The sequence below is a fragment of the Nicotiana sylvestris genome, chromosome 10, assembly GCF_000393655.2.
Source record: "Nicotiana sylvestris chromosome 10, ASM39365v2, whole genome shotgun sequence".
NCBI lineage: Eukaryota > Viridiplantae > Streptophyta > Magnoliopsida > Solanales > Solanaceae > Nicotiana > Nicotiana sylvestris.
In genome coordinates, this window is record NC_091066.1 from 154,257,280 (window position 1) to 154,272,734 (window position 15,455).

At 37.6% G+C, this 15,455-nt stretch overlaps 2 protein-coding genes across 2 annotated transcripts; one reads left to right on the forward strand and one right to left on the reverse strand.

Moving 5' to 3' along the window:
* Positions 1-256: 256 nt before the first annotated feature.
* LOC104246115 (protein SPIRAL1-like 1) lies at positions 257-3,344 on the forward strand. The gene is made up of 3 exons (XM_009801868.2): positions 257-386; positions 1,884-2,180; positions 3,052-3,344. Exons 2-3 carry the CDS (start codon positions 1,923-1,925, stop codon positions 3,130-3,132), a joined length of 339 nt encoding a protein of 112 aa, XP_009800170.1. The 5' UTR covers positions 257-386; positions 1,884-1,922; the 3' UTR covers positions 3,133-3,344.
* Positions 3,345-4,192: 848 nt separating this feature from the next.
* Positions 4,193-6,941, reverse strand: LOC104246114 (ubiquinone biosynthesis protein COQ4 homolog, mitochondrial). The gene is made up of 3 exons (XM_009801867.2): positions 6,863-6,941; positions 6,161-6,355; positions 4,193-5,025 (listed from the first exon to the last, which is right to left on the reverse strand). The coding sequence occupies exons 2-3, from the start codon at positions 6,341-6,343 to the stop codon at positions 4,504-4,506; spliced, it is 705 nt and encodes a 234-aa protein (XP_009800169.1). The 5' UTR covers positions 6,344-6,355; positions 6,863-6,941; the 3' UTR covers positions 4,193-4,503.
* Between the last annotated feature and the right edge of the window lie 8,514 nt (positions 6,942-15,455).

Here is a 15,455-nt window from a genome sequence, read left to right on the forward strand (position 1 = left end):
TATTTAATTATTGACAAAAGTGTCGGGCTTGAATCATAAGAATGGAGGAACCTCAAAAAAGATTTAGACTTTTTATTAAGGAAAATGATACTGTGTATATTTTTTGTATAAATATATATTATGTATATTATATACAAAAATTATATAAATTTTAATAATTTCTGATGCTGGCTAAAAATAATAATACCCTTTTTTTAATAATGATATTGACGCGGCCGGAATTTAAATTAATTGGATCAGTTAATACCAAATAAATATCAAATGGCTATAGAAAAAACAAAAAAGGGCAACTCCACTACTAGTCTACTTTCATTTCTTTCTTTCATCATTAAAGTGTCTCTCTTCTACAGCTCCAGAAACGCTGATCTGATCCGAAAGAATCAAAGGTAACCCTCAATTTCTAAACCCAGATCTCTATCTTCTGTTTATAAATCATTCAGATTTATGTATATGCATATTGGGTTTGTCTCTATTTGTGTGTATTTCTGTATGTGTATATAATTTTGATTCAAAGTTGTGATATTTTTGTTAAAAGTTTGATATTTGAAATAAAACTGAATTTGGGTTTTATGTGCTTGTTAATTTGTTGTTTGATTGTTCTGTCATTGTATGAGATTTGGGGTTTCACTTCAAAAAGCAATTCATTTTTTGTTTAAGCATTTGAGAACCGGCTGTTCGCTAAAGTAGCAATATTGGGTGTGAATTCTTGGATGATTAAGGCTTGATTCAGATTTTTTGTTCAAGTAAAAGATTACTCATTCAGAAAGGGAGAGTGTGAGTAATGGGTATGCTACAGGTTTTGACAAGAAATTTGGGATCTTAGGACTTGAGGTTGAGGTTGTATCTGTTTGACTGGAAGATTAACTTCTTCCAGACCTCACATGTGGGATTATACTGAATTTGCTGTTGTTGTTGATGATGGAAGAGAACTTAGGCTGGTGTATGTTGAGGTAAGGTGTTGATGTATTAGTGGGGGCAAAGATTTGAGGAGTAATGACTAGTTTGGTCGGCACTAGGGGCTCCCCATTTGTTTTTAATTGGGAATGTGGTAAGAAAATGTGGAGCCTTGGAGAATCGACAAGTTTCTTCATTCACCTCTAGCCATTGGAGGTAAGAGCGGAAGAAAGAGAAGACAACACTTTCCAGCCACTTTTACTGATCATCAACCACATCCCCGAGGTCAGAACAACCAAGCGACTGAGGTCATAAAGGAAAAAGAGAAAATGCGGTGCCTAGGGAGAACTCAATTGACTAACAAGAGCGCGATAAAGAAGGGAGAGTGGAAATATCCCTTTCCTCCAAATTATGGTGGAATGTACAAGTCTGAAATTGTCTTTTTTTATAAGGACAAGTCTGAAATTGTCTTAGATTTAGAGGCAAGAGAGCTCTTTTATTTGTTCTAGACCTCAAAGATAATGATGATTTTGGTTTAGTTCAGAGGAGGGAAAGATGATTGGCAAGTGACTTGCGAATATTACTCTTCTGGTTGTGACTAAGATATGTCTCTGTTTCTTGCTGTTTCTTTTCGTTCCCCCTGCATGCTTAGGATGCCTTGTGTTGGCAAATAGCTGTATTCTTCTTCTGATATGTGATTGAAATGTGATGTCACTCTCCAATTTTTCCTTGTTGAAATGGAAAGGAAAACGCAGACCTCAAAACTCTTCGAGTTCTATTAATTTTTTCTTGGTTCTTTTCTGAATTATTAACAGACTAGTAAGGGTGACAGTCTCCAATTGCTTAAAGTGTAGTTTGACTATCTGCCGTGCTTCTTATTTTCTGTTGTAGCTTGATGCATTTCATCTTCACTGACTTATTTGAAAGTTTTGCTCTTATCTTCAATGTATATGGCCTGCTTCTATCATCTTGCTGGTTTCTTGAATCAGGCTGTTCCGGGAACTCTTTAACAAGAGAGAATTGGGGATATGGGTCGTGGAGTCAGCTATGGAGGAGGGCAAAGTTCACTGGGATACTTATTTGGGGGCGGTGAAGCGCCAAAATCAACCACGGAAAATGCCCAAGCTGTTCAAAGTGAAGCGCAGGCAATAAATAAAGAGCCAGCTTCAAAGCCTGCCGTTTCTGCTCCAGTTGATGCTGCTAAGCAGATTCCTGCTGGTATTCAAAGCACCCATTCATTTAACCATTTCAGGAGAGATGGTCAAAACACAGGCAACTTTATCACGGTATTGCCTTCATGTCAATTAGGATGATGTCTTTTGAAATGCTTATCTGGTTCATTTTCATGCTTTGCTGGAGAAATATCTTGATGGATCAGATCAGTGTTATCATGCATCTTCTTGATGCCATATAATACTACTACATCAAAAATATTGAAGTAAAAAGAAGAGCCTGAAGTAAATTTGCAAATAGATTAGCTTTCCCTGATTATCACAAACAATTGATTGCACTGGATATAGTTATTGTCTCGTGATTCAGAAATGATACATCGATTTATTAGATCCATTAATTTTTCCTACCATCCATTTGCTGCCCAACATAAATGATCCTTCAATTTTTTAGGTTATGTAACATTTATTGGTTGCTGAAAAACAGTTAAGTCTCTGATGCGAAAGTTACATGATACAACAAAGCGATTTAGTTATAAAAAAATATCTAGGGATGTTTTGGAACATGACATGGTTTCCGACCACGAGGGTGATCTTGCGATTTTCATACTTCTACCATCTCTGCCATGCGCTTTCAGAGATGACTTTTGCTTGACTTACTGATTCGGATATTAGTGTGGTGTGTTCGCATCTGTCACTGGTAGCCATTGTAATCAATGTCGGGTAGTTGTCCACCACTAACTGTTATATTTGACAAGAATTTGCTAAAATAAATGACTAAGGATATTTCGGTTGAAACCCTATGCAATTCAGCTAATTAGTGAATCCCTAGCATTCATCTCCAGATTTAACCTCTATGTTGATGAAATAATTTTTGTATCTTATAGCGGAGTAGATCTTGTTAACTTTAGTCTTGTACAATCATATTAGTGCATTGAGTTCTAGATAAACGTGTCTAGTTTTAACTGGGACTATTACCTTGATGCAGGACCGACCATCTACCAAAGTCCATGCTGCTCCTGGAGGTGGATCTTCTTTGGGATATCTCTTCGGGGATGGCAGCAGCTAAGCAATTCCCCAATCTACAGTTGGATAATTGTCTTATTGTTTCTTTACCTTTTGTCTTTCGACTATGTTGTAATTGTAATTGCGAGTATTTCAGGTTGTTGTGAAGTGTTAATTGGATAAACTTCCATCTAAAGTCCCAGTTGACACTTTGAAACTAAAGTTACTACTATCTAATGTAATATGTGACTTTTGTTGATTGATCATTTGATTTAACTGCTTTTGTTGCCTAACTTTCATATGTTCTTGATTATATATAGTTGATATTGTCAAATCAGATTTGGGTTACTGCATTTCTCAAAGCCGCAATAATACTTGATGAAGTGATGAACTTTATCGTGTTGATCGCCTTAATCGGAAGCATAAACTACTTAGACGAGTTAAGGCCTCAACAACCTCTATTGATGGTATATTGAGTAAAGGGCTTCTCGTTTGCAGGTTTCTTTAGCCCCTTCAGAAGCTTGGCTGGGTAAAGGTAGTAACTTTTGGTTCAAAGTGAACATCCAAGAATCATGAAAACTGTAACCTATCGTTAGAGACAGAACCCAAACAAGTATTTGAGATGTTTTCACCAATTTCCTCTCTATTCCTACGTTTTTTAGGGCTTTATATGAACCTTACAAAATAATCAAAAGTAAAGGGCAGCCAGGTGCACTAAGCTCCCGCTATGCGCGGAGTCCAGAGAAGGGCCGGACCACAAGGGTCTATTGTGCAGCCCTATCTTGTATTTTTGCGAGAGGCTGTTTCCACGGCTTGGACCCGTGACCTCTTAGTCACATGGACAAAATAATCAAAAGTATTTTGAGAAAACAAGATCTCTAAAAAGGGTTAACATCTATTAGACCATAGTTGCTGGCTATGAAAAAAGAGAGATTTAATCTCAATATGCAACATTATGACGACTTGGAAAAATGTCTATGCTACTCTCACGAAGCTGATGAGTTATGCGAGATTTTTTCATAGGAAGTATGGAAACATTTGGTTGGCTTCCATGACAATGGTGTGATAAAAAGAGAGTATTTCATCCCACCTTTAAAACTCATACGTAAAAACAACTTGACCAATTGGAACGAGAACAAAAGAAAGTAGCTCATTATTGAAGTAGGAATAATGTCCTAGAACAGCATCATATCTTGCATACAGTACATTTGACACTTAACTATGCTCAGCAAATGATCGACAAGTGAAGAATGTTCAGTCCTCACACAGATTTAATTCACAAAAACCGAAAAAGTTTTCACATAAAAAGCAGCAGACACAACAAAGACAACTGCAATAGGTCATTCTTTTACTACACCCTGAGTAAATATTTACATTTGTTCGTATAGAGCAAAACGAAATTGCATGGGAAGTCAGTAATCGATTCAATTCCTCTTCAAAGAGGTACAACATTTGTTGAATTTGGTCTTGGAGGAGAGGGAGCTGGAATTATCCCCCATCTGCGACGGACATCTTCCAAATCTTCATGAAAATGTTTTTCATAGTACACACACATGAGATCTGTGGAACGAGCTCCAGCCTTTAGAGCCCATGGGAAGTAATGCTGATAGAACAAGCTCCTTTGCTTGTCAGTAAACCTTGCTGTACCCCCTAGCACAGACATCAAACACATGGGGAGTAGCATCTGTTCAAACTCGATCACCTTTAGTGCTGTTTCTCCAATCAGGTTTGTTGGAAGGCCAAAAAGGGTGTGCCAGAAGTCATGCACCTCGCGAGCACGCATAGCTACATATGCCAACTCTTCAGTTTCCATGAATCGCACTGGTGGACGATCATCAGGTGAAAAGTTCCTAGATCCCATAAATTTTGCGTATGCAGCACCAAAAGTGTTATCAGGTAGGTCCCATGCATGCCCCACTTTTGTAGAAATCACACGAGGTCGCTCCAACAGTATTTCCTGATATAGAAGTGTAAATACATTGAAAACTACAACAAACAAAAACAAATCCACCCAATGTAATCACAAAAGTGGATTCTGGGGAGGGTAATGTGTACGCAGAATTTACCCCTACACTGAAAACTACAATCATTAAGCAAAAATATACTTAAAGCTAATCTGGGACAACTTTTGGAAATGGTTTCCTAGAAAGGCATAGGATGAAAAGAGCCAAATGAGATAGTGAGTACTCCAACAAAATGGCAAAAAATTGAAAATATATCACAAGCTTTCACGTCAGTCATCTGAAATATTCAGAATGATCAAAGTAACCTGACAACCATTAGATTTAACACAATTTACTCCCACCCCACTGCTTCTGAGACTAGCACTTAAGTTGCCCTAGCTGTATCTCAGTACTATCTTCCTTATAACTGTTGGCTCTTACAGAGTTGGTACAGGTTTCCAGCATATAACAGGCATGAGACACCAAAATTTATAAGATGAGAAAGACAACAAGAAGCATAATAGAGACTGTCTTATCTGTTGGAGCTAGGACAAAACAGAAAAGACTCACTAGGAACTAGGGGGAAAAGAGAGAATAAAGACACAGCTATGAGTACTAGTTTTCACCAAATAAGTAAGAACTAACTGCGCCTATCAAGGCAGTAAATATGCACCTAGTTATACCTCAACTCAAAGGGCGTGCCGTGAACAGCACCTAACATTGCTCTCTGTTAGGTGTATGGCGTAAACAATACAAAGATTGCAAAAGATGCTGAAATCATAGTACTCGTTAACATGAAAGAAAACAGGAAACATTATCACAGTAAAACTGTGATAGAATGGTTCTGTAGCGTTATATCAAGATGGAATAAGGACTAGTCATGATGAGTATGGTTAAGAAAAGCACAATCAAATTGGATTTCATAGAATGAGTGATGCAAAGAGATTTTTGAACCTTTGATTTGTTTTTATCAGTAAGTTATAAACCATTGATTTTCCCTTACAGGAAATATAATATATAAATTATTACAAATCAAATATATAGGGGAAGAGCAAGCCTATTACGGTCAACTGAAAATGAATTGAAATAAATAAATAAATAAATAAGTAAATAAATAATTAAATAAATACATAAAGGAAAAGACCTTACTCTGCCTTCAGGGCTCTTCTTCATCCTTTCAAGAACCCTATCAAAAGCTGGTTTCCCTGTTGTTTCACCTAAAGCAGCAATAAGATCTGCTCTTCGAGGATCTAGCAACGCCCCAAATGCAGAACCAACTGCAACAGCAGCCTGCTGCCACCCTTTCAACCGAAGACGACTACCTTCTATCATTGCCACCCAAATCTGAAAAACAAAAAACTGAACGATGAAATGCACCCAAGGGTCTGGCTTAGTAGTCAATGAAATGGGAGGAGAACCATGAGGTCTCAGGTTCAAATCCCCGGAGGCAAAAGATAATAGGTGATTTTTTCTCATCCGACTAAACCTAGGTGGGCAGAGTTACCCGATCCCAATACTGGGATGTACCAGGTGGAATAGTCAAGGTGCGCCACAAGTTGGTGCAGACTCCACCATCATTGAAAAAAAATTAATTAGAAAAACACCGAACCATGAAACAAAAATCATTAATTTCCTCGAACCAATTACATAAACTTCAAGGACCCACCAACATACATTGACTTACAAGCATGATTTACCAAATGATAAATGAAAACATGGTTTGGGCATTTTAACAAACAGTCTGTGGGCAAGGCTGAGATTGCAAATCAACTGAACGCAGTTAAGACGAATAAAGGTTATAATGCGCTGAATAATTGTTTATACATTAGGGCAAAATTTAAGAGTTCGTACCGATTAGTTTAACGGAGAGAGAGATGAAGAGCACCGCGGTCCAAAGCGCTGAAATTTGGTTTCGTTTTGTTTCTCTCTTTCGCCCCAATAAGAAATTCTTTTAATACTTGTCCCTTTCTTTAAGTCGGTCCCCTAACTCTCATTTTTTTCATTTTAGTCCCAATAAGTTAGGTTTTAACCCGTTTAGATTGGCTTAAAAAAAAGTGGCTTTTCACTAAATAGTTTTTAAGCCAAAAAATAATAAGTTGGGTTGCCCAGCGTATTTCTTTTGGCTTGTTTTAAGCAGTTTTAACTTATTTTAAGCACTTTTTGACTTTGTCAAACACTGCATTGTTCTTTTTTAAGTGCAAGATTTCCTTTATTCTTAGAATCTTAGTGATCCTTTCGCCTTCAACTTGACAAATGTTCTTGTAAAAATTATAGAAACTGCTCTAGTAATCCCACTTAATGCATTAATATCTATAGTTCCAAAATTGACCACTAAGAAAATGCATTACATTTCAATAATTGCCTATGATTATGCAAAATTTTGTTATTATTGCCTTGAAAGATGTTTGTATCAATTATCAAAACAGAGAGGTTAAGCAAGAGAGAATTGACAAAATTATGGAGATGTTAGAGACCATCTCAGGTTTAATTACATTTCAGTGTGAGTTCATGTCTATTCCCAATAATGTGTGCTAAAGTATGTCATTTTGCACTAATTAATTTTGAGTAAATATTCAAATTTGCGACAAGAAAATAGTTTTTTAGCTAACTCAATAAAAACTGCTGTATTAACATATGTCACCAACACAAACAAAACTTTTTTCTAATATAATCAGGTTATTTTTTCATAGAAATGTTGTAGATAGCAAGTACGAGCAGATAACTTAATTGTTGGCTTATGTTACTCCATATTATGTTAATCACAGCAAAACAAAACAAAAATGCTGCTTAACTGTTATGTAATTTAAGTCCTCATGGAAAAGATCTTGGTATATTGAGTTCGACGAAGTAATAGATTCATAACTTCTATGTCATACATAACAAATATGAGAAAACCCCACAATTATTGACCGACACTTCAATGATTCAGTCCCTAACAAGTTAGGATCGGCTAAGTAAGTCCTTACTGACCATGTTCACCAACCAACATTTGGTGATTTGGTAAATACATACAATTATTTCAAATAAGAAAACGTTGGAAAGATGAAGAAAAGAATAAGAAGAACACAGAAAATGTATTTCCAGTCAACTAATTTCGGAATCTGCCCGAGTTCTCCTTCATCGAAACGCATTGGTTCCTCATCTGTAGACTTGATGATGAGCTTAAATTCAAGATTTGTAAAGAGAGTGACTGTCATCGCACCAACATACTTCAAGACCTTCAAGTTTCGGAACTCCCCATCTCTAACACCCCACTGTTCTCCCTCAAATGCATGGGATTTCAGCTTCAGCACTTCAACGCTGAATAACCTGCCAATAACTGAAACTTCGTTCCATGGTAAGCAATTTGATGAAAGGGTCAGTTTCTTAAGGCTCGAAGGAAAGCTAACCTCAAGTCTGTCAACTCAATATTTTGAAAAAGTACACAGCTCGAGTGATTTAAGTCAGATGCAGAGACTCTACACCTGGAAGCCAAATGCATCTCTGATGAATATGTTATGCGGACTCTCCAAAATTCTGCCGCACTTGTGTCGGATCCTCCAAAAATGCACTAATTTTGAAGGATTCGACCACCTAACGACATTTTCGGAGAATTCGAGCAACATAGCTGATGATCACCTTGTGGCTCATCAACCAAGCACCTCAGCTTTACTAAATTGGATACTTTTGACACAAACGTCTGGAACTCTTCACCTCCAGGTAAGTGAACAAAAGAAAGACATTGCAATTTCGTTAAACGGCTGAACATCTTGAATTCTGGGACATGCACCTGATGATAGCTGGTTTACCAGTCACTTGCAGATATTTTAAGCTTAGCATCCCCCAGATTCCACTTGATGGATCAATACTATCACGTGATTGCTCAAGTATCAAAATTCAACTAATCACGAGTGTGCTATTCTTCAAAATTCCTCTTCAAGGGCTAAGTACCTTAAATGAAACAGAGATTGAAATGCAATAGGGAATGTGTTGCGGAAGCCAAATGTATAGAGTATGAATAAGTCACAACTACTATACCAAAAATTATGACAACCACCAAATAATAAATAAGACAATAAAGCAATAATAAAGGGAACACCAGAATTTACGAGGTTCGGCTAATTTTGCCTACTCCTCGGACACAACCAAATATTTTATTCCACTCCAAAAATACAAGTGAAATAATACTAAAGAGAGAAGATACAAATGCCTTAAACAGATGAGAAGGCAAATGAGAGGTGTGTTTCAATCCTAAACATTAGGCCTTCTTTTATAGGGGAAAAATCCCCCCAAACTTAACTCCCAACCAATGTGGGACTTTGGCATTTTGCCAAACTTCAACAAATCTCCACCTTGGCAAAATTCCACATTTTCAATTCTCTCTCAATAACAAATTTTGGTTGTGTCTTCATCTTCAATCTTCAGTGTTCAACAATGTTGATCAAATCCAAACAATGTTGAAACTTGACCGCAGTCACCACCTTTGTCAGCATATCAGCAGGATTCTCTGTAGTATGAATTTTCTTCACCGTGACTCCACCTTCTTCTATGATTTCTCGTACGAAATGATACCGAACATCAATGTGCTTCGTCCTTGCATGATAAACTTGGTTCTTCGCTAATTGAATAGCACTTTGACTATCACAAAAAATTGTGATACCTTTTTGTTCAACACCAAGCTCCTTTAGCAATCCTTGAAGCCAAATTGCCTCTTTCACAGCATCTGTAATAGCCATGTACTCTGCCTCTGTTGTAGACAAAGCAACTGTTGACTGCAAAGTAGACTTCCAACTAACTGGTGCCTTTGCAAAAGTAAACACATAACCAGTAGTTGATCTTCGTTTGTCCATATCACCCGCAAAATCTGAGTCACAATATCCAACTACAAACTGATTGTCTTCCTGCTCAAAAACTAACCCGACATCTACAGTATTATGAATATACCGTAGAATCCACTTCACAGCTTGCCAATGCTCCTTCCCTGGATTGTGCATATATCTGCTAATAACTCCAACAGCTTGTGAAATGTCAGGCCTTGTGCAAACCATTGCATACATCAAGCTACCAACAACATTTGCGTATGGTACCTTTGACATATACTCTCGTTCAGCTTCATCCATTGGCGACATAGTAGTACTTAGCTTAAAATGGGAAGCAAGTGGAGTACTAACTGGCTTAGTCTTGTCATCTATGCCAAAACGTTGAAGTACTCTCTTCAAATATTCCTTTTGAGATAAACAGAGTTTCTTTGAACGTCTATCTCTAATTATCTCCATGCCAAGAATTTTCTTTGCCTCACCCAAATCCTTCATCTCGAACTCCTTCTTCAGTTGAATCTTCAACTTATCAATTTCTTCCGAATTCTTGGAAGCTATCAACATATCATCAACATATAGGAGAAGATATACAAAGGAACCATCTTTAAGCTTGTGCAAATACACACAATGATCGTATTTGCTTCTCTTGTACCCTTGCCGCAACATAAACTCGTCAAATCGCTTGTACCATTGTCTAGAAGATTGTTTCAATCCGTACAACGATTTTTCAAGTTTGCACACCATATTTTCTTTTCCAGCAACTTTGAATCCTTCTGGCTGAGTCATGTAGATTTCCTCCTCCAAGTTTCCATGTAAAAACGCAGTTTTTACATCCATCTGAACTAGTTCCAAATCCAATTGTGCTACCAAAGCCAACATAATTCTAATGGAGGAATGTTTTACAACTGGAGAAAACACTTCATTGTAATCAATTCCCTCCTTTTGAGCATATCCTTTGGCCACCAATCTTGCTTTGTAGCGAACATCTACTTGGTTAGGAAATCCTTCCTTCTTTGCAAATACCCATTTGCACCCAATTGCTTTCTTTCCCTTCGGGAGATTGGCCAATCTCCATGTATGATTCTGATGAAGGGACTGTATTTCATCATTCATGGCAATCCTCCACTTATCTTCTTCTGAACTTTGGACAGCGTCTTTATAAGTAGTAGGAACATCATCAGCTACAATTGAGGTTGCACAAGCAACCGTCTCTATGAGACGAACAGGTTTCGTTATTGTTCTTTTTGGCCTGCTGGTTGCTATTGATTCAAGTTGTTGTTGAGATTCCTGAGTTGGAATCTCCTCTACTGGCTCTCCTTCCAGAGGGTAATCTTCATTTGTTTCCTCCTCTGCTTCTTGTGTAGGAAAAATAAATTTTCCCTCAAACTCCACCTGCTTAGAAGCACCTTCATTTTGTTTGGTATCTTCTGTTACCTTATTTACCATAGCAAATTCATCAAAGGTAACATCTCTGCTGAATATTACTTTCTTTGTCATAGGGCACCATAAGCGATATCCTTTGACTCCAGAAGTAATTCCCATAAAAATAGCCTTCTTTGCCCTTGGATCCAATTTTGACTCCGTCACATGATAATATGCAGTTGAGCCAAACACGTGCAAAGAGTTATAATCTACAGCAGGTTTTCCGTACCATTTTTCAAATGGTGTTTTGCCATCAATAGCAGCAGATGGTAGACGATTAATGAGGTGACATGCATATGTAATTGCCTCAGCCCAAAATTCTTTGCCCAAGCCAGCATTGGACAACATACACCGTACCTTCTCCAGCAAGGTCCGGTTCATACGTTCTGCCACTCCATTCTGTTGTGGTGTATGTCTAACAGTGAAGTGTCGGACGATGCCATCATTTTCACAGACCTTATTGAAATGATCATTTTTGTATTCACCTCCATTGTCTGTGCGAATACACTTGATCCTCCTGCCTGTTTGATTCTCCACCATCGTCTTCCATTTGAGAAAAATTCCCAGCACTTCATCTTTGTTTTTCATTGTATACACCCACACTCTTCGAGAAAAATCATCAACAAAGGTTACAAAATAGTGCTTCCCACCCAATGAAGGTGTTTTGGAAGGACCCCAAACATCAGAGTGTACATAATCCAAAATGCCTTTAGTATTATGGATCGCTGTACCAAATTTAACCCTTGTCTGTTTCCCTTTGACACAATGCTCACAAAACTCCAAGTTGCAAGCCTTTACTCCTTTTAACAATCCTTGATCTGATAGAGTTTTCAAGGATTTTCCTCCAGCATGTCCCAAGCGCATGTGCCATAGCTTGGTTGCTTCTGCCTCTTTGTCGTCACTGGATGTTACTGTCGCTGTCCCAATAACTGTACTGCCACGATAGCGGTACATATTATTATTCTTCCGATTAGCCTTCATTACCACTAGTGCACCGGAGCATACTCTCATCACTCCATTTTCTGCAATGATTTTGAACCCTTTTGATTCTAGGGCTCCCACAGAGATGAGATTCTTCTTCAAATCCGGTACATATCGAACATCTATCAATGTTCTGATCATTCCATCATGGTTCCTTAATCGTATTGAACCAATGCCATATGAGGTAAGAGGGCTGTTATCCGCTGTGTGGATGACTCCATATTCTCCTTCTTGAAATTCCATGAACCAGTCCCTGTTGGGACACATATGATAGCTACAAGCCGAGTCCATCAACCATATGTCTGATGATGTTGATGACTCTGTTGTAACTAATGAGAAGTCTGAATCATCACAATCAGCTACATTTGAATCCATAATGGCCTTTCCATTGTTATGTTTGGCCTTATTCTTCAACTTCGGACAGTCTTTCTTCCAGTGCCCTTTTTCTCGACAAAAGGCACATTCATCTTTGCTGGGTCTGGATCTTGACTTGGATCTTCCCTTCTTTGTCCTCGTTTGATTTTGAGGACGACCCCTCACAAATAGTGCTTCTCCTTCTCCGCCCTTCTGTTTTTCTCGCTTTCTTTGTTCATAGCTGTACAAAGCCGAACAAACTTCTCTGAGAGAAACTTCGTCATTTCCATGGAGTAGAGTAGTTTCAAGGTGCTCGTACTCATCAGGAAGTGACGCCAACAACATCAAGGCCAAGTCACCATCATCATAAGTTGTATCCATATTTTGCAAATCTGTAACCAACTTATTGAAACTGGTGATATGTTCATTCATCGTGGTACCAGGAACATAGGTGAAGTGAAACAGTCTCTTCTTCATGTACAATTTATTTTGACTGTTTTTCTTCAAAAATTTATCCTCCAGTGCTTTCCATAATTTACTTGCAGAAGTTTCCTTTGTGTATGGATATTTCTGCTCTCTAGCAAGGTAGGATCGAATGGTACCGCAAGCAACACGGTTGATAATTCTCCAATCTTCTTCTCCAATAACATCTGGTTTCTTTTCTTCAATGGCCAGATCTAGCCCTTGTTGAAAAAGGACATCTAGAACCTCGCCTTGCCACATCCCAAAATGTCCGGACCCGTCAAATATTTCGACCGCAAATTTCGCATTTGACACAATTCTTGTCATAAGCGAAGATGCCAATGATGACGTATTGTTGACACTTGATGTAGATTCTTCTTGTTTATTGTCTCCCATCTTTGACACAAATATTATTTAATAGCTGACGACACAAATCAAGATTATTTCCTTTCTGGTGTGGAAGATCAGACTAAGCTGCAACCACAGAGCATACTCAGACAGAACCTTGACTCAGTTACCAAGATAAATCTTTTCTGATGTGGAAGATCAGACTATGCTGCAACCACAGAGCATACTTAGACAGTACCTTGGCTCTGATACCAATTGTTGCGGAAGCCAAATGTATAGAGTGTGAATAAGTCACAACTACTATACCAAAAATTATGACAACCACCAAATAATAAATAAGACAATAAAGCAATAATAAAGGGAACACCAGAATTTACGAGGTTCGGCTAATTTTGCCTACTCCTCGGACACAACCAAATATTTTATTCCACTCCAAAAATACAAGTGAAATAATACTAAAGAGAGAAGATACAAATGCCTTAAACAGATGAGAAGGCAAATGAGAGGTGTGTTTCAATCCTAAACATTAGGCCTTCTTTTATAGGGGAAAAATCCCCCCAAACTTAACTCCCAACCAATGTGGGACTTTGGCATTTTGCCAAACTTCAACAGAATGTACCACTTATTGTGACACAAACCAAATCCACCACTCTCAATGATGTGAATACCTCATGAAAAAAGATATTGCCGTCGAAGAACAAAATTTTCTGGTTAATTACATCATCAGAAGGGTGCAAACAAATGATCACCTAAGTTGCTCTGACACATCAGTTTAGGTACCGCACCCGTGTCGACACAACACTAGTATGGGTGTGGATATGGGATCCGTACCGGATCTGGTCAAATAATTTTGGGTACTTTGACACGACGGATGATTCTTTTTTGAATTATTTTTAGCCGGATCCCCGCACCTGTATCCGTATCCTCGAATCTTAGAATATACATTTCAAAGGATCCGACCTGTAGATCCGCACCCATGTCCGAGCAACTTAGGTGATCACACAATGAAAACATGAAACCAGTTTTCCCAAAAATCTCTCTGTGGGACTATGCTTACACAGATGGCTGTGAATCGGCTGAAGAAGAAAAAATTTCCCAATTTATGTTTCTCATTTTACTTCTTGTTGTATTTATATCTTTTCTTGTGGTCAAGGTGACAAACATATTATGTAATAAATTAAAGTATATGCAAATTAATTTAGGAATAAGCTGCATTTGAATAGTGTGGTGCATACTATGTTTTGTGATTACTATTATTCCATTGTACGCAATGCAGATATGCTGATTATTCATATTGCAAGAATAAATTGATTTTAAAAATCATATATGGAGTTTGCCTACACCCAACTTGGAAAAGAAAATTACCTAGGTTGGCCTTTAGCACGGGGCACGGGCTGCCCGTAACTAGTACCAGAAGAAGGATGCTAACAGAAACCTACAATACAAAAAAGCCGGTACAAACATGATTGCATTAGGCAGTAATAACTTAAATAACAATAACAACAACAACAACAAACAAACAAACAACAACAACAACATTAACAACAATACCTCAATTTAAAGCTAGATGAGGACAGGTATATGACTATTCACTATCCATTCTGCTCAATTTGGACAAAACAATATTAGTTCAACAAATGAAGCTAATACCAAACAAAAATTTAACAATAGTGCTAATAGTTGTACTCCCTCTCTAAAGGAAAGATCATTGTTTGGGATGGTGAGGGTTAAAGCATCTAAATAAGCATCTAAGTTTCGATGAGAAGTTGAGCATATATATATAGAGAGAGATGAAGAAAGAGTAGAAAAGGAAGAGTCTGTAAGAAGGGTGTTTGGATCAGCTATAAGATACGAAAAATTCAACTATTCTGGATAATTTAATATCAAGAAATTAAAAACAACAATGAAAGATCCAAAATAGTTGTTGGTTTTGAATTAATATTACTTTAACAAATGTGAATCAGCAATTTTGAAACACCAAATATATTGAACTATAATCATGTCGTCTAGGCGGTGTTTGTTTAAGAATTAGTGTTATTTTAGTGAAAGTGAATTAACAATTGCAAATTGAAATACTAAAG

Bases quoted from the DNA above. Each gene is read 5' to 3' on its own strand.
- LOC104246114 (XM_009801867.2), bottom strand. From the start codon at position 6,343: ATGATAGAAGGTAGTCGTCTTCGGTTGAAAGGGTGGCAGCAGGCTGCT. The intron at 5,026-6,160 runs GTAAGGTCTTTT...CTTCTATATCAG, and splicing joins AGAAGAGCCCTGAAGGCAGA to GAAATACTGTTGGAGCGACC.
- LOC104246115 (XM_009801868.2), top strand. From the start codon at position 1,923: ATGGGTCGTGGAGTCAGCTATGGAGGAGGGCAAAGTTCACTGGGATAC. The intron at 2,181-3,051 runs GTATTGCCTTCA...ACCTTGATGCAG, and splicing joins ACACAGGCAACTTTATCACG to GACCGACCATCTACCAAAGT.